The sequence below is a fragment of the Schistocerca cancellata genome, chromosome 4 (assembly GCF_023864275.1).
Source record: "Schistocerca cancellata isolate TAMUIC-IGC-003103 chromosome 4, iqSchCanc2.1, whole genome shotgun sequence".
Lineage (NCBI taxonomy): Eukaryota > Metazoa > Arthropoda > Insecta > Orthoptera > Acrididae > Schistocerca > Schistocerca cancellata.
This window is the reverse complement of record NC_064629.1, coordinates 226438391-226457227: the sequence shown is the minus strand read 5'-3', so window position 1 is coordinate 226457227 and position 18837 is coordinate 226438391. Positions and strand designations below refer to the sequence as shown.

Below are 18837 nucleotides of genomic sequence, written 5' to 3'. Positions count from 1 at the left end.
GACTAACTGCAGAATGACCATACTGCAACCAACATTCTTTTCGCGAAGACAAGAAATTAGGGCTCATAATGAAGCATGTAGACAGTCGGTTTTTTCCTGGCCCCATTTGCTAGTGAAAGAGAAAAGGGAATGACTTTGCAGTAGTATGACGTACCCTCCGCCGGCCGATGTGGCCGAGCTCTAGGCGCTTCAGTCTGGCATGGATGTGTGTGATGTCCTTAGGTTAGTTAGGTGTAAGTAGTTCTAAGTTCTAGGGGACCGATGACCTCAGATGTTCAGTCTCATAGTGCTTGGAGCCATATTAATAAAGTTTAAGCTGTTATTTACAAGGCATATAACTTGTTTATGGTTTTGTTTGCTTTGTTCAAAGTAAAGTTTTGCTGCTAAAAAGTAAAAATCTCATAGTGTCCAAAGATTAACGTTACTCACCGTAGGTGAAGCTGTAGGAAAAGTTCTTCTTTAGGGATATTATTCCACTCGTGTGTCACATTGGCTTGAATGTTGATTATGACGTCATGTGAATTTCTGCAGTTTGTCGTTTTGTGGTAGGTTCGTATTGATAACTCCAATTCCCGTCACCTGTGATGATATTTTCCGGAAAAGACTTATGCTCGTTTTTCATTTAAATCAAGTTCCATCAGGCGACCACGCTTCGTTGTATTTGTCCGGGAGACATCGCACACACTTTCCTCTCCTTAAAACAGTCTTGAGAATGTCTTGAGCAGTTGATTTAATAGATGTTGCTCCACTGCGATTTGCGACACAACGACATTGACACACTACGGCCGCACGTCAACTACTTTACACTGAGTGCTCGAATGCACGTTGGTTATTTATAGTACGTTAGTTCAAAAATGATTCAAATGGCTCTGAGCACTATGGGACTCAACTGCTGATGTCATCAGTCCCCTAGAACTTAGAACTACTTAAACCTAACTAACCTAAGGACATCACACACATCCATGCCCGAGGCAGGATTCGAACCTGCGACCGTAGCGGTCGCGCGGTTCCAGACTGTAGCGCCTAGAACCTCTCGTCCACTCCGGCCGGCATGTTAGTTCAAGTTGTCACAATAGTTACTGCGGTGACGTTGCTTATACGCCAAGAATAAAATTACATTCGGTACTTCTTGGACGGACGATATAGATATACACTGAGGTGACAAAAGCCATGAGACAGTTATCGTACACAACGTATAAAACGGCAGTGCGTTGGCGAACTGTCATTTGTACTCAGGTGTGTCATGTGCAAAGTTTCCCGACGTTATTATGGCCGCACGACGGGAATTTACAGACTTTGAACGCGGAATGCGCTGTGGCAGCAGACGCGAGTGCCGTTGCTAACAACACGACATTGCCTGCAGCTCCTCTTCTGGACTCGTGACCATATCGGTTCGACCCTAGGCGACTAGAAAATCTTGACCTGGTTAGATAAGCCCGATTTCAGTTGGGAAAAGCGGATGGTATGGTTCGAGAGTGATGAGACCCCACGAAGCCATGGACCAAAGTTGTCAACAAGGCACTGTGCTAGCTGGTGTTAGCTCCATAATATATTGTGTTTACATGCAATGGACTGGGTCCTCTGCTCCAACAGAACCGCTCATTGACTGGAAATGGTTATGTTTATCTACCTGGAGAGCATTTGCCGCCATTCATAGATTTCACGTTCCCAAACAACGATAGAATTTTTATGGATGGCAATGTGCCATATCAGAACATTCTGGACAATTCGAGCGAATGACTTGGCCACCCAGATTGCTTGACGCGAATCCCACCCAACATTTATGGGACACAATCGGGAGGTCAGTTCGTGCAAAAACTCCTGCACTGGCAACACATTCGCAGTTACGGGCGGCTGTAGAGGCAGCGTGGTTCAGTATTTCTGCAGGGGACTTCCAAAGATTTGTTGAGTCCATACCACATCGAGTCGGTGCACTACGCCGGGCAAAGCAGGTCTGAGAGGATATTAGGAGGTATCTCGTGACTTGTAAAGTTGTCTAAGTCTTGGTGAGATGCCTGTGAAATGGAAACGTGAAGGAAGAACCACAGGTAAATTTAGAACAGGCAGATCCCGTGTACTGATGGACATGGACCGGTAAGCATTGAGGAAGGTGCTTGTAAAAAATCGCACAAAATCAGCGGAAAGAATCACTTTTTTGTTCCAAACTGCTGCCAGCAGTCTAGCTAGTACAATGACTGTGTGTAGGGAGTTAAAAAGAATGGGATACAGTGGTCGAGCAGCACCTTGTTAAGCCACACGTTTCAGTAATCAGTGATTGGCGACGCTTGAGGCGGCGTAAAGATCGACGCCTCTGGACCGTGGATGAATGGAATCTGATGATTTGGAGTGATGAATCATGCAATGCCGTGTGGTAATCCGAAGGACTGGTTACCAGACATCGTGTGTTGTGGCAACAGTGAAGTGCGGAAAAGCTGATGTTACGGTATTGCGGTGTTTTTCGTAGATATGGTGTTTTCCCCTTATTGCGGTTAAGAAAACACTAGATGCTGCGGAAGGATATGAAGACATTTTACAGCATTGTGTACTGAGTACAGTAGAGGAAATGTTCCGATACTGTGGTTGTTTGTATCAGCATGACAGAACACCCTGTAAGAAAGCAGCATATGTGAGGCAATGGTTTGTGAACAGTAACATTCGTGAATCGCTAGTCTGTCCATAATCCTGACCTAAAGCCAATCGAACGCCTTTGGAATGAGTTGTAACGTCGACTTCGCTCCAAACCCCACCGTTCAAAGTAATTACCTTCTGTGGTTTCGGCTATTGAGGAAGAATGGGCTGCCATTTGGCCACAAGCATTCAGACATCTCGTGAAAGTGCCTTCTGTAGAGTTCAAACCTTCATAAAGGCGAAGGGCGGGCACAGCCCATTTAATAGGTGTCCAGTGGCTTTTCATCAGATAGTGTAATGAGAAATGTTTCGCAACAGGCATCGAACTAAATGGTTTAAGGTTATCGCCATGGATAGAAAATTACGACTAACTAGGTCGCTCAAACCACAGGAAGTTGGCCAAGTTTCCCTACAAAGAATGGTTAGAGCTTTAAAATTTGAGAGAAGATTCTTCGATACACACCCATTAGCCTGCACGTGGAATATGCACTTGGAAGAATACAGCGTGGAGAGTGGTGGTTGAGCATCAGTTACAGCTCTATCATAAACAACATGTGCGAGCAATGATGGGCTGATGGTTGTGAATCGAGAGTTCAGTTCTATTAATGGACTATATGGTGATGCACTCACTGGTTCTTTTTCTTGAAGGATCCTGTACCATCGAGAATAACGTAGACTCTGAAGGTTTTTGACACCGTGTATTAATTAGGTTTATTTCGTACCAAGAACGGTGTCGTATTTAGCGATCTGCAATAACTTTATGACCACATCACTATCGTCGGATCGATGATAAACGCTTCGCGTGGAGTACTTGGGGCGCACAACACTAACTACAAAACAGATGTTGAACTGTTGGATATTGGAGGCGAATGAAATAATTGACGCCACAGGCGTATCGAAGGAAATGGTACCGGACTGTTTCACATGAGGAATTAACTATGAGAAAATTTTTGTGCAAGATGTTTACACGTTTGTTGAATACTGACGAGAAGCGGATACTAAAACGAAAACGCTAGAAAAGTTTCCATCATTTCAGGACTACGAGGGGACTTCAAAAGAAAGTTACACTTTATTATGGCAGGCCAAGGAAGTTTTATCGAATGTTGCACTACACTTAAATGATACCGAAACAAAGCATAATTTTTCAACATAGTCGCCAAGTCTCCGTAAACAAATGTCTGAACGTTCTACCAATCGTTCAGTTCCTCGACAATAGAAGCCCTCTCCATGTTCACGGAGCCATTCGAGAACTGCTATGTGGAAGTCTTCAACATTGGGAAAATCACTCACCCCTCTGATGAAAACACCAGAATTTCACATTGAATCTGTGTCAGTTTAGTCGTTTTGCACATAAGACTCGTACTTAAACACTGGAGTAAGTTTCCAGTTGCCGCCCCTCACGTATTATCCTTACAGCGGCAGAACTGTATCTGCAGGAAACCAGAAGAAGCTACAGCAAGGAAATAACTGTGGATTTCTCAACTTGAGAATAACTCGACCTGGCCACCCCTTTCGGAAGCCGTCCCATTCGGACGTGAACAGAAATGGATCGTGTGTAGGTCACCCAACCGCCCTCGATCTGGAGTTGGAAGACACGAGTAACCTCCAGAAATGGCACTTCCCTGTTGATTCCACCAACTGTGACTGCAGAGAACCGCACACCTACTGGTCTGGCAACTATGCCCTGCATCTTGCGCAGATCATCATCTGATTGCGATTCCGAGCGCTATTGATGTTGCAAAATTTTGGGAAACGGCAATGTAGCTTAATAATTTTTTCTGTCTTTTGTTTTTAATGGTAATTACCATTTAGCATATTTGATTGTGACTCGAATAAATGAATAACTACTAGTCCTTCCCTTTTCTGTTCCACACGGAAATGGAGCGAGGGAAAAATAACTGTCCATACACCTTCGTACAAGCCCTAATATCTCTTATTTTGCCATCGTGGGTCCTTATGACGTACGTTGCGAGCAGTAGAATCATACTGCAGTCAGCTGCAAATTCCGGTTCTCTTAATTTCCTCAACAGTGTTTTGTGAAAAGAACGTCGTTTCTCTACAGGTATTCCCATTTGGGTTCACGAAACATATTGATCCAACCTACCGGTAACAAATGTAGCAGCGCGCCTCTTAATTGCTTCGATGTCTTCATTAATCCGACCTGGCGGGGATCCCAAACACTCGTGCAGTACTCAAGAGGACTTTAAGTAAAAGGATTTTAAGTACGAACCGTTGGAACCACCATCCTATTCACCAGATTCGGCACCTCCTGATTTTCAATATCTACATCTACATGCATATTTGTGAAATCAACCATACGGTTCATGGCTGAGGGTACTTTCCAGCACTACTAGTTCCTTTTCGCTCACTGGAAAAACGCTGGACAAAGTGGATTCAAACTAAAGGGAACTTTGTCGAAAAATAAGTGCATTTTCACCTGAAAATCTGCATGGACTGAGAAATTTTCTCCTTACCCTCCAACGATTTTGGAATAAAATTAATTACAAGTAGCTGAAATGTTGCTACGCTTCCGGAGACGCATATACGCGCCGTTCTTGATCATGCGTCATCGTTAGTTACGGTTACAGTGAAGATGGACAGACTGTGGAACAGTGGAAACGAGTTGCCTGGACGGATGAGACACACTTCTCGTTCAGCACGTCGCTGTTCGTGCCAGGGTGGCTCGTCTTACCATATCGACTGTATCTGGGATGTCCGCGAGCGCTAGCCACGTCCTCAAATGCTGCACTCAGGAATGCGTGTCATTACCTCCAGCCACAATCCAAGGCCATTTAGATTTCATACCTTAGAGTAACAGCAACTTTTTACGTATCGAAGGCGGTCCTAGTTTGTAATGTGCATGGCCATAAAGTTCTAGCTCTATAATTTTATGTTTAGTATTATTATTGTAGTAACCTCTACTCTCATATACTTTTCCTTTCGTTTTATGTAGTATTTTTGTCACATGGTATCAAGAGAAATAGTTATTTTCACCTTGTCGACATTAGATGTTTTTAGAAACAGTTCAAAGAAGTCAAGTCCCGACTCCTTTCCATTTAAAAGTTTTGGTATACCCTACTAAAGTTTCAAACGCTACGCCTACCAATGTCAAGAAATGTATTAGTTAAAGTCGCCTTTAAAGACAACGAGGTCCTGTCATGGGAGGCTTTTGTTTGAGAATAAATCGTTATCGTATCATGCAATCGAAGTTTGCAAGAACGCTCTAATTTTTATGTCTAATCGCCCGGAGTTCTGCACAATCGTGTTAATTCTGAGTGTGCCGTCTTGAGAAATGCTCGTGCGTGTAGCACGCCGATCATTGTATCCATTGTTTTACTCCGATGCATCTCCCTCCTCGTATTCATTCATTCGTGGATGTAACGTTGTCTTCCTCTAATAACTGAATGGAACAGTCGTTGTACTTCACTTTTCTTTAAGCTTGACCTGTGTTTGCAGAAAACACTGTATGATTTGTAGGTTTACATTAACGCAACCAGCGGCGTTGTGCGCCAAGACTGAAATGCAAAGTTTGCTGGGAAGTGACCATTACGAAATGATTCGAATTTTTAGACTAGCATCCCTTTTCTCTCAACCAACTTGTGCGTTGACCATCTCGGAGGTATTTAGATAATGAATAACTGTCTCTTTCCAAGCATTTATCCCGGCGTACGGAATCTGCTGTTCTCATCATTGGCAAACTTATTTTTATTTTAACTTGGTGGCTGGATGCGCTTCTTATCGCCATAGTCGTTCGTTAACATACGGGAGCGAAGTCGTGTGCGCCATCCGTGTGTGTGTGTGTGTGTGTGTGTGTGTGTGTGTGTGTGTGTGTGTAAATTCCTAAGGGACCAAACTGCTGAGGTCATCGGTCCCTAGACTTACACACTACTGAAACTAACTTATGCCAAGAACAATACATACCCATGCCTGAGGGAGGACTCGAACCTCCGGCGGGAGAGGCCGCGCAGTCCGTGATATGGCGCCTCAAACCGCGCGGCACGCCATCTCTCCGTGAATAGTGGAAACAATGTTTCCTCTGTCATAGTGCAGGGTGATTATAATTAAACTTCCGGTACTTGAGAGAGCCCCCGTGAAAAACGAGCCATCGTAGGACAGTGAAGATTTATGGAAACATTTGTAAGAACTGAAAGAAACACATTTTAATTTGCACATGAGAGGGGAACATTTGCTGAATGCGTACCATGTTTACGTTCCAGGTTACAAACGTTGCCCATTGTGACGACAGCCTGGGAGCGCATTAGAGATTGCTCTACTGCTGCCAGAAACATCTCAGGTTGGATTTTGCTGCCTCCCTCGCTTTGCTCATCTTCAACCTCCACGTTTGTTAGTGTCACATTGATAAACCCTGTCCTTAAGGAAGCCCCACAGCCAGGAATCACACAGGTTCGAATCTGGTGATATGGGTGACCTCGCAGTTTCGAACGATCGGCCAGTGATTCGGTTTTCACCAAATGTTTTACGGAGTAACCGACTGACTTCACGAGCAATATGAAGTGGAGCTTCATCGTGCCTGGAAACGGTTGAGTCAAAAGCACCTGTCTCCCGTAGAGAAAGGACCACATTTTGGCTAAGCAGATCACCGTGATGGGAGCCGTTGACGCTGCGTGTCGCCGAACCACAGTCGGTGCATAACGGCAAGTCGTGGCACTAACGCTACTAACATTGCAGTTCACAGTCTGGATATCATACATATAAAGGTAGCTTCCCGTACAGTAAATAGTTTTCCGTCTACACTGTCTTAAGTAGCGAAAGTTTAATTATAACCACTCTGTATATTATCTGATGTGTATGACAATGAGAAGTCAGAGATACGAAATAGAAAAATCAACTGTCACGGCCAAACCATACAGGTTCAGTGATTATTGACTATGTAATAGCATCAAATTCACAGACGCGCGACGCTTTGTGTATGGAATATCTAACTACATTTATGGCTGGATTGAGGATATCTGCCGGCCGGAGGGGCCCAGCGGTTCTAGGCGCTACAGTCTGGAACCGCGCGACCGCTACGGTCGCAGGTTCGAATCCTGCCTTGGGCATGGATGTGTGTGATGTCCTTAGGTTAGTTCGGTTTAAGTAATTCTAAGTTCTAGGGGACTGATGACCTCAGATGTTAAGTCCCATAGTGCTCAGAGCCATTTGAACCATCTGAACCTCACGGACACCAATCAAATTACACAACATTTAAAGCACTTTCTCGGCCTCTGTGTGATCATGGGTTCTTTCAGACAAACGAACGTGGTGGGAGTCGGCGGAAAGTGCGTACACCGGGTTTGAAGGACCGGGTTCTACAAGATATTGATACGAACCCAAGTGGAAGCCCCAAGCTAGTGGCCCGCCAACAATGTGTAAGCCAAAGTACGATTATACGTGTCCTGCATGACAACCGCTATTATCCTATCACCTCAACGAGTTCAGGGCTTATCAGCAGCGGATTTCCCTCTTCGGGAAGGATTTTGTCGACGGTTTTTGCACCAGACCAACACAATTATGGAGTTTCTGTCATCAGTCCTCTTTACCGACGAAGCAACCGGGTTCGATTCCCGGCGGGGTCAGGGATTTTCTCTGCCTCGTGATGGCTGGGTGTTGTGTGCTGTCCTTAGGTTAGTTAGGTTTAAGTAGTTCTAAGTTCTAGGGGACTGATGACCATAGATGTTAAGTCCCATAGTGCTCAGAGCCATTTGAACCATTTTTGAAGGGCAGCGTGGATTGAACTGGTTTCTCTGACTCATAGAAAACTGGCTCGTGAATGTTGGAAAATATCAACCACGAAGGTTGCCGAAGAATAACGACGATCGTCAAGGAAAGATCACGACTATCGCGCGAAAATATAGCTATAACACAAAAAAATACTTTGAAGAAGAGACTTGGAACATCGTTAGAAATAGCGAAGATAACTTTACACTAGATTAGGGTTTCTCAAACCGTGTTCAGCGGAACAGTGGTGTTCAGCGGGAAGCGAAAAAGTGTTCCGCGAAAAACTCATTAACAACGATGGCGTTCTTTTTTTCTTCTTTTTTAAAATTTTATTGTGATTTCTGTGTTATTGATTTATGATTTAAAATTAAAACAGTCTCCTGAAAAAAAAAACAAGTTTTTCTCATTTTTTAAAATTTTATTAACCTTCAAAATAAGATGTTCCACCAAAGTAGCAGGATTCTCAGAGTGTTCCTTCAGAGGAAAAGTTCGGGAACAACTGCACTAGATGAACTATCGCTAGCGGTATAGAACTGTTCATCAGTCGTGCGCTGTGTCAGGGGCTAGGAGGGAAGAAATATACACACATTAAAAAAAGTTTTGCATCACCCCGGTTCCCAGAACTCCTGAAGATAGACGTTGACTGTGGATATTTTGTACAGACGTTGACTGTGGATATTTTGTACCACAGACGCAGTACTTTGACTGTTCAGAGATGTCACTAAACCCGCCTAAAGAGGTAAACAGCCATGCATGAGCAGCGCCTGTTAGACGGATGGGGTCCGACAGCCGATCAGTTCCAGTCATTCCACCAGGAAGGAGGGTACACGGCTCGTGTTGTCTGTAGTTCAGCCATGCCTAGACGGTCGATACCGCGGTTCGATCACGTCCGCATTGTTACTTTGTGCCAGTAAGGACTCTCAACAAGGGAAGTGTCCAAAGCGATGTTGTTCGGACATGGACGAGATACTGAGAGACAGGAACCGTCGATGACATGCCTCGCTCATGCCGCTCAATTGCTACTTCTGCTGTGAATGACCACTACTTACGGATTATGGCTCGGAGGAACCCTGACAGCAACACCACCACCATGTTGAATACTTTTAATAATTTTCTTGCAGCCTTAGTACGTCGTGTTACGGCTCAAACTGTGCGCAATAGGCTGCATGATGCGCAACTTCACTCCCGACGTCCATGGCGAGATCCATCTTTGCAACCACGACACTATGCAGCGCGGTACAAATGGGCCCAACAACATGCCGAATGGACCGCTCAGGATTGGCATCACGTTCTCTTCACCGATGGGTGTCGTATATGCCTTCAACCAGACAATCGTCGGAGACGTGTTTGGAAGCAACCCGGTCATGCTGAACGCCGTAGGCACACTGTCCAGCGACTGCAGCAAGGTGGAGGTTCGCTGCCTATTCCGGTGGCATTATGTGGGGCCGACGTACGCCTCTGGTGGTCATGGAAGGTGCCGTAACAGCTGTGCGGTATGTGAATGCCATCCTCCGATAGTGGAACCGTATCGACAGCATATTGGCGAGGCATTCGTCTTCATGGAGGACAATTCGCGCCCCCCATCGTGCACATTTTCTGAATGACTTCCTTCAGGATAACGACATCGCTCGAGTAGAGTGGCCAGCATGTTCTCCAGACATGAACGCTATCAAATATGCCTGGGATAGTTTGAAAAGGGCTGATTATGGACGACGTGACGCACCAACCACTCTAAGGGGTCTAGTCCGAATCGCCGTTGAGGAGTGGGACAATCTGGACCAACAGTGCCTTGATGAACTTGTGGATAGTATGCCACGACGAATACAGGCATGCATCAATGCAAGAGGACGTACTTTTTGGGTATTAGAGGTACCGGTGTGTACAGCAATCTGGACCACCATCTCTGAAGGTTTCGCTGTATGGTAGTACAACATGCAATGTGTGGTTTTCATGAGCAATAAAAAAGGCGGAAATTATGTTTATGTTGATCTCTATTCCAATTTTCTCTACAGCTTCCGGAACTCTCGGAACCGAGGTGATGCAAAACTTTTTTTGATGTGTGTTTAGGATTCAGTAGAAAGTATCATATGCCATCACTTTCTTTTACTCTCTCCTAAGTCTGCAAGTGTGCTGCGGTACTTGGTATCGTGTTTTCCTTTTTTTTAAACTAAATTTTCGACGTAGCACTAATTTGGGTCCACGCGACTTTCCAATGACTAGAACTCTTGTCTGAAGTGCGGTTTTGGTTATTACGCAAAATATCAATCAACCTCTTCAGTGAACTGGATTACTTTTCCAGGCACAAATTTCTTTATATGTACTAATAAGTGAAATTTAGGGTGTACCAAAACCGGTGAATTTTTCCCATAGCAAAGCACCTTTGTGTGCAGCTGCATTCTCTTAGAAAAATTATTTTTTTCGTGTGCCTTCCTAGCTTGTTCTTACAAATTTTGTCATCCATTTGGTCTAGAAGGCTTGTCTAGTATTCGTCAGTAGTTGTTTAGCCTTCCACAAGTTAGCAAATAAGAATTATTCTTTTTTTTCTGCATCTCAGAAAACACTGACCAAAACTTTCCACTTGATGAAATTACCGCTTTTTGAAAAACTGTTCTTCAGTTTCTGGCATGAAGTGATGCGGTGTATCTGTATCTTATACACTGCAATTAATCGGTGCTGAAAAATCTCTTTGATTAGCTTAGAAATTGCCTAAACAGTCCCGGGAAATTCGTTTGTGTCATTCAACAAATGGACCACCCATGTTGTTCAGAGCTAGCTCGTAGTTAACTACTCATGTAAAATCTACTATTATCTTTCTTACGAAGTGCCTATGGCGTCAACTATTTCATTAAACACTAATTACCGATCCTCTAATGTAATATTGTGAATTTTGTCGATGTTTCAGTCTGTGAAAGCAGTTTTGTCACGCAGATCATCTTCGAGAAAACTACAGCCACGTTTAATGTAGCTGCCCGTTTCTTAATTGCCCAGAGTATAACATCAGAAAGAAACAAACCTTCACCAACTTTAAGTATAGCGTAACAAAATCACAATTCCATTGTTATCAACGCCTCGTCTAAGCAAAATTGACTAACTAATTCCAGATTTTGATTTAGTTCAGTTTCATGATGGTAGAAAATGCGACGACGTGAGTAAATGTTGCTACGTGACCACTGTGTCTAACTCTGATTGAATAGAAAGCGTTCCTTTGAGGAAGGAGCTGTTGATGCCTTCAGAAATAAAACCATTATCACAAATATTTTTCATTGTTGATATGTCACTTTTGTATAGTATTAAGCTGGGAATAAACAGGGTCAGAAAAAAATAGACAATTGAAGATTAAGAAGATAGTTACATAAATATTCGTTTATCGATGTACGGTTTTAGAGCGTAAGGTAGAAGGGGTAGTCTTCCGTTTAACAAAACAGAAGATTGTAAGGGTACAATTTCACGAAGAGATTTTGGAATGCACGCATTTTCTGCGAAGTGCATGCAGAAGGGCTTGGGCATTTCGCAATCATTAGTGTGTTAGATTTTGATGCCAGACATTTTTTTTGCCTTAAGTACCACGAATACCGCACACAGACACTAACGGTAGTTTCAACATTTCTCGTGCATCACCACATCAATCCTGTAAGGCTTAATAGCTTCGTATGTATCGGCTTTCCAATAACCATAACAAAAACTGGACATTTGTTAGCGAATGGTGTGTGAAATAAAACCAAGCCAAACACTGACTTCTCGTGTCACGTTAACATGAGATAGTTGATAGTGATTAGCGGTCTCGTATAAATGACTCTGAGGCTGTTCCCAGTTCCTGTAGCCGAGATGTGTTCTCGAACTGGGCTGACACCAGTTGTGTATCCAGTTGTCTTCTTGCCTTCCTACAAGAACCATAAAACAAATTCCGGCCACTCAGCAGATTTTTCCAATATCGGGCGGACACATTAAAGTTGTGCGACGCGGATGCTGCTGTTTCGGCTTAGATTGCTGTCTCTCAGACTTTCTTGTAGCGAAGGACAGTCGTATTCAGAGGCGTGCCTCCTTCTTCTCACCACGAATATCGCTCATATATCTCTCTGCGAACTGTTAATCTGTTTTCTTTTCTTGTATCTCTGCGAAAGTACTCCATGTGTATGCGACCTACACTACTACTGAAGCAGCTTTTCTAAGAGTAACTGGGTTCACAGTTAAGTACCTCTGCTGTGTTCCTTGGACGCGTGCCTTCTCGTACTCATATTCATGCAAGAAACAATACTTTTTTTGTGTTTCATGTCTCTTTGGAGAATGGATGCAGTCATGTAAAAGACGTGAACTAAACTAAAATGTGGTGGGAATGTATCAGTCAGATAATAAAATCTCGAAATTTTAGTTCTATCTTGTTGAGACTTGAGAGATTTCCATTTACATACAATTGCGCTTGCGAAATTTGGTTTTTGATTATATTTTTGTTTGCATGACCATCATCCGCAGCAGCTGTTCAAATCAGTTATTATTGGTTTCTCTGTCATACGCTTACTGCACTAAAATTAGAAAGAGATCTATGCTAGACGCGTTTCGCTTTTATTTGTAAAGCATCTTCTGTGGTTATCCTGCAAAGTGGATACATATGTTTGTCCATTTTTGCCTGTTTCAGATTAAAAACAACATTTTCGTCTATAAAGTTGATGTGCATTTCAGCTACAGTGTTTCTGCCTCTCGTTTACATATTCTCTGAGCCACTGCTTCTTTCCTCTTTGTTAACAGAGGTTGATGTCGAAAGACTTAGTTTCACATATACACTTGGCAAAAACTTACTTGTATTTTGTGTTTCTCTTAAATGCTTTTGGCGAATGTTCGAGCAGGTTCTTCCACGAGGCCATAGAATGCTTTGTTTGATAACCATAATCTTGTCCTCTGTTGCTGGTTACCTTGTAACCGTGAGACGTTCAGCCGTAAAAAGGAAAAATATTGTTGCTGATATTAGGTATAGCTTTAACGTTTATTGCACATAGTATCTGGATGAGTATTATGCTGTCGAATTTTACACTATCGACCATTAAAACTACAGCATGAAACAACCATCAAGTTGGCACGAAGTGTACTGTATGTTTGAGTATGAGGAGATCAGCATTTCCGCATAATCACACAATGTAGGTAGCAGTAGCGCAATTTACATTTTTCATATAAGAAAATATTACACAGCTGGTTTCTCATTCAGAAATGGCATTTGAATTCTGTTTGCTTGTGAGATGATTGTGTTATCCGTGTTAAAAGAATGAGACATGTCGGAATTAGACAAGAATGTGCTTTATTGTTCAGCAGTATTGTGGCTCACATTGCTTGGGATCCCACTACTCTCGTGCAGATATGGAGTCAGTGGATTCAGGAGAATCGTACTCAATTCCAGACTCACACGACTAGCGCCCGAATGGGCAGATACAGTGTTTGCCTAGCTTGCAGAATTGTACAGTCACATCCCAAACATTGAGTCAGGAAATGAGCTTATTTGCAGCAAAATAAGTGTCCACGCTGACAGTGCGGCTACATATGGAGCACTGCAGACTCTCGGCACGGTGTCCATTGTTGCAACTTCCCATGATGCAGCAGCAGAGGCACCAAATAACAACACTAGACACAGGAGTGGCACCACGTGTTGCGTCCACATACAGCATCATGATGGACGTTCCTACGTGTGAAAGTGCTGACGAGAAAAAATTTTGCCAGAGTGCAGTCGTCATCGTCGAATAGGTCCGACACCTGTTGTGTCAGTATATGATGCCATTAGGCAGATGATCACCTCCGATTAGTATAGCCAGTAACTTGGACAGCAGGCATTACATTTCTGACATATTAAGATTAGCAGATATGCCCTAGCTGCGAGATCTCTGTGTTATATTATATTTTGACAAGATAACATGAGACCACACTTTGCACACGGTGTCCTAACCTGCCTCGATACAGAGGTGTTTGACTGTTGTCCTGGCTAGCGAAGTCTCTAGGTCTTTCAAGTGTTGAAACATCTGGTAATGGATTTTCAAGAGACCGGCGCACAACCACTGGCTGACTTCTGAGATTGATTAACTGTGGAATAGAGTTGAAGCAGCATAGAATGAGATACCCGTATCTGTAATTCGAAAAAAGTTCAGCTCGATGTCCAGCCAGCAGCTGTTGTTAATGTCAGAGGTGGCAGCACTGTGTAGTAAATTCGTCGCTGTGTACACCCCCCCCCCCCCCGCCCCCCTCCCACCCTGCCCCCCAGAATCAGCAATAGATTTAATCATGTATCTTCCTACTTTACTGTATATGTACAATAAGTAAAATTTTGTGATTTACTGTTCTTCCAGGTGTTACAATTTGAACGGTCATTAGTGTATTTGATTACTGGTTTCAAGCAATGACGTTAATCTTCAGTTCAGCCAGTGTTAATAAATTGCTATAAAGTACACAACATTTGCTTGGATACATTTTTTGTGTATACACAATTTTTTAACATTGATAAATCCGAAGATCATAATTGAACAAAAGTAATAATCACATAAATCATAAAAAAATCTTGCAATTAAGGATGTACAGATTCTACAAACATAATATTGATCACAATAATGTGTTATTGTCATCTTTATGTACCATTTAGCACCAGATTCACTCTCTGAAAGCAATGATGTCTTGTGTTTCTTTAATACAGTCTTTCACTAATATGTGTCATTTTTCTTACAGTATGGGTCGGATGAATTCGGCCATGACTCCCCACGATACACCTCACCGAAGGCAGGAGGGCTATATGGTGGAGAGCCATACTACCTTGGTGAGTGAGCTATATAATCAACTGAATTTAAAAAAAATGCTACTTTGTTTTTTCTCCCAAACTTTTTAAAGAGGGATTTACATTTCTTTAAAAATCTATTAAGACAGAAATTATTATTCCATCAACCCAATGTACTGTATTTGAAAATTACTGCAGAAAGCGTGACAAAATCAAAATGAGATACAGCACAAAGTAAGATCAATTAATAGAGTTCTCCTGTGGTATTTGTTTGAACATTTCAGAAAAGTCTTTTTTGTAATATGCAACACAGTTGTGGAATATCTTTATTTTTGTGATAATTGCAGTTTATTTAGATTCTGTGTGCTCCTTATGCTCTATTCCACAATCTCTTCATTGGGATTCCTTGTAAGAGGAAAGGGAGACATGATAGGATAGAAATAAAATCTGTGGGAGGAGATTGGTGAAGATTGTGTGGTCTGATAGTCTGTTCAAGTTGTATTAGGCAGCTATCTTGTGCATGTTGTGACAGTCTCTACAAGTTGTGTTAGGCAATTAACTTGTGCACTACTAAAAAGGCCAGCCAATAAAAAGTACCAGTTTAAAAGCATTCAGATTTATCAAAACAAAGCACTTGCACTAATGTGCAGATCATCATTGCCTGCTGTGATTAGATATATTACAAGAAGCACCACGTAGTAAAATGTTTGAAATTTCAAAAAACAACACTAAAATGATTTGTTCCTTGAATGAAATCACAACTGTAATTGTCTGGGTTGCAATGCCACTTAAGAATATGACGAAGTCATCAAAAATGAACTGACGAATTTACATCAACACAGGCTTCAGTAGCCATTGTCAGTTTCAGTAAGTATTCTGGGTGTGTGACTGTCATGTCATAATATGTGATTTGTTTTGGTTGTGTAGCAGAGTTAGGAGGACACTGATGGGAACGTACAGAGACTCAAATCAAATTCTGTGAGTCAATAATTAATCTCAGCTAATCTGTTTGGGATCAAAATAAATTGATCTTTGCACTATTTAAAGTAAGGTCTTTTTAAGATTTTGAATAAATGACCAGTATCCCTTCTAGTTACACCAATACATTAACAAAATCTATTATGATGATGATGGAGCTAGCCAAATAATTGTAATATCCTGTAAATTTGTGGTATTTATAATTCATGTTTGGGTGTATATTCCAGTTTCTCTTATATGAAAACAACTTATACTTCATAAATATAAAATGGGAAAAATTAGTGACCATTAGTGTATTTCACTTTCAACAACTGTAGGGTCAAGAAAGATCACATTTTATTGTGCGTACTTGAAAATCAGATTGATTCATTCAACATTCCTGAACTCGTATTCCTGGAATATAGTGTTTGTGTTTAGTGTTACTGTAGGAGATTTGTAAAGATAATAGATTTATGAACTGTCAATTCAATATGTACTGTAAAAATTTTCTTCAGATGGTGCAAGTGGTGGTACTGGTGATCCATGGACAGGTGGTGGTCAGCTGCAGACCGGCCACTACTCTGCATACAGTTCTCCAGCTATCCTTTCAGGAGCACCACCGTCTACACATTTGTCACAGTCTACCTTTCCTCCACCGCCAATCCATCTTGCTCATGATGCCATGGTAGGTAACTCTAAAGATGCAATTACTAATCATAGTTGAAATGCCTCATAGATTTTCCACATATTTGATGACTAAATTTGCAAAACAAAATTTCTGGCTACAGTATATATAATCGTGTATGTGACAGAATTGATGACTTTATGGCTGACAGTGCTCAGGGGAGAAACTGTCAGATCTGAATACAGCCAATGTATGGAACTGTGCACCTTAGTGCTGGTGTATACATCTACAAAGATGATTGGGAAATAAAGGACTGAATTTGAAAAGTGGAATCACATTTCGGCTTGTTACAGCCTAACTACAATTGGGGAAAAATCGTTTCATGTACTCAAAAGCCTCAGGAAACATATCAGCTGCGTTTAACAAGAAACGGCAGTTAAAGTATGTGGCTTATTGGATTTTTTCACTATGGCAGCCAACGGCCATTACAAGGCTTTTTCTAGGAAAGGAAGGGGATTTATGAACATGGAAGGGAACAATGATAACTACCAGCTTTTCCTCTGCTTTAACTGGAACAAGTATGGTGGCTCCTAAACTTTCACCTCCTGTGCAGAAAAATGCTAACAGTCCTGTATCCCTACAAGACGAAACTAAATTTGTACAGTTAATATCTGTAGTCATTAGTAATAGCAACAAAATCAGTGCCTTCTTTGTTCTCTGGATTGGCTCCTTCACACATTGTTTTGTACTGGCTGGCACAAGTTCAGTTTCCGTATTGAGCCATTTGTTACTGTGATTCACACTGTGTTTTTGTGGTATGCTTTTCATGATCAATATCTTTCAGTTGTGATGCTGGATATGTCCAGTACATTGGTCATTATCTTCTTCCTGTTTCTGTTGACATCCATCTGCCTGTCTCCCAAATGTCCAACTGGGTGCTATAATTACAAAAATTGTGCTGGTATTTTGCTGTTTTATGATTGGCTATGAACCCTGTAGTAACCAATTGCGTACTTAATACAATAAAATGTTGGAAGTTTACTATCATAACTACTCGTAGCAGTGTACGCTGTTTGTGACAGTGACACAAATGAATAGGATAGTGTGACTAGTGAACATATGGTAATTGTAGTTACTGCAAATGAACCAGAAATAAGAGTGTTTTAAGTTTGCTGTGTGAAGATGCGATACAGAAATTACCAGAACATTCCTCCAAAGAAAGTAACATAAATCTTTACTTCACTTACTCAGAGGCATTAAGTAGATCAAGAGTGTAAATTATGCAGTATTTTATTTGTTTCATTAGAAAATCTGCTTGACAAAGAATGTACTGGTGTCATTTCAGGCTTACGGAGCTATGTCGCCAGGTGGCGTTACGAGCTCTCAGCAAGATAATTCCCTCCTCGGTACTCAATCTGCCACAAGTCTTCCACCAATGTCAAGTTTTCGTGGTGGTGGAGGGCAAGGTCCAGGTCCAGGTGCTGGGACAACCCCCACCACAGCGGGCACCGCTGTGGGAGTTCCTACTTCGAGCCCTGCAACTGCTGCTCTCTATGTTAGCCCACAGCCAACTACACCAGGGGACACACTTGGCAAAGCATTGGCATCAGTAAGTAAAGATAATGGTGTTGCCTATTAATTGTGTGTATCATTTAGAATTTAATGGTGAGTTTCAACAACTGTTCATCTGTGTCTTGCCACACAACAGTATTCTGTATTTTAATGACCTCTTTCAGAATGCTGCATTCACCATAGTCTTAATTCAACTAATGATAACTTCATAAGATGTGTGCTAGTATAAATAATATTGTTGTTATACAAGGTGTTCATTTTAACTGAAGACATTGAAAAATATATATATATATATATATATATATATATATATATATATATTTATTTATTTCAATTTGTTTGTCTCAGAGGGAGACATCCAGTGATACCACAATCAACCCCCTGTCCCACCCTGTGCATGGGTGCAGGGGGGCAACTTTCAGATCTTCAATGGGAACCCCCATTTTTTATCATAGATTACTATTCTAGAGCAAAACCTACATACGTTTTGTCTGAAGTAGTTTCTTCATTTTGCCACAGATGCCACTGTAATCAGTGGAATACGAATGGGTACACAATCATAATTTACAACATACTACTTAGTGGCCCTTGAATA

General features: G+C 41.9%; 1 protein-coding gene across 2 annotated transcripts in view; it reads left to right on the top strand.

Moving 5' to 3' along the window:
* LOC126184920 (transcription factor 12) overlaps positions 1 to 18837 on the top strand; it is a 742430-nt gene that overhangs the window by 651116 nt on the left and 72477 nt on the right. For both annotated transcript variants that reach the window (XM_049927589.1, XM_049927588.1), the window contains exons 5-7: positions 15043 to 15130; positions 16561 to 16730; positions 18016 to 18279. In XM_049927589.1, the coding sequence (XP_049783546.1) occupies positions 15043 to 15130; positions 16561 to 16730; positions 18016 to 18279 (522 nt within the window). The remainder of the gene's footprint in view (positions 1 to 15042; positions 15131 to 16560; positions 16731 to 18015; positions 18280 to 18837) is intronic.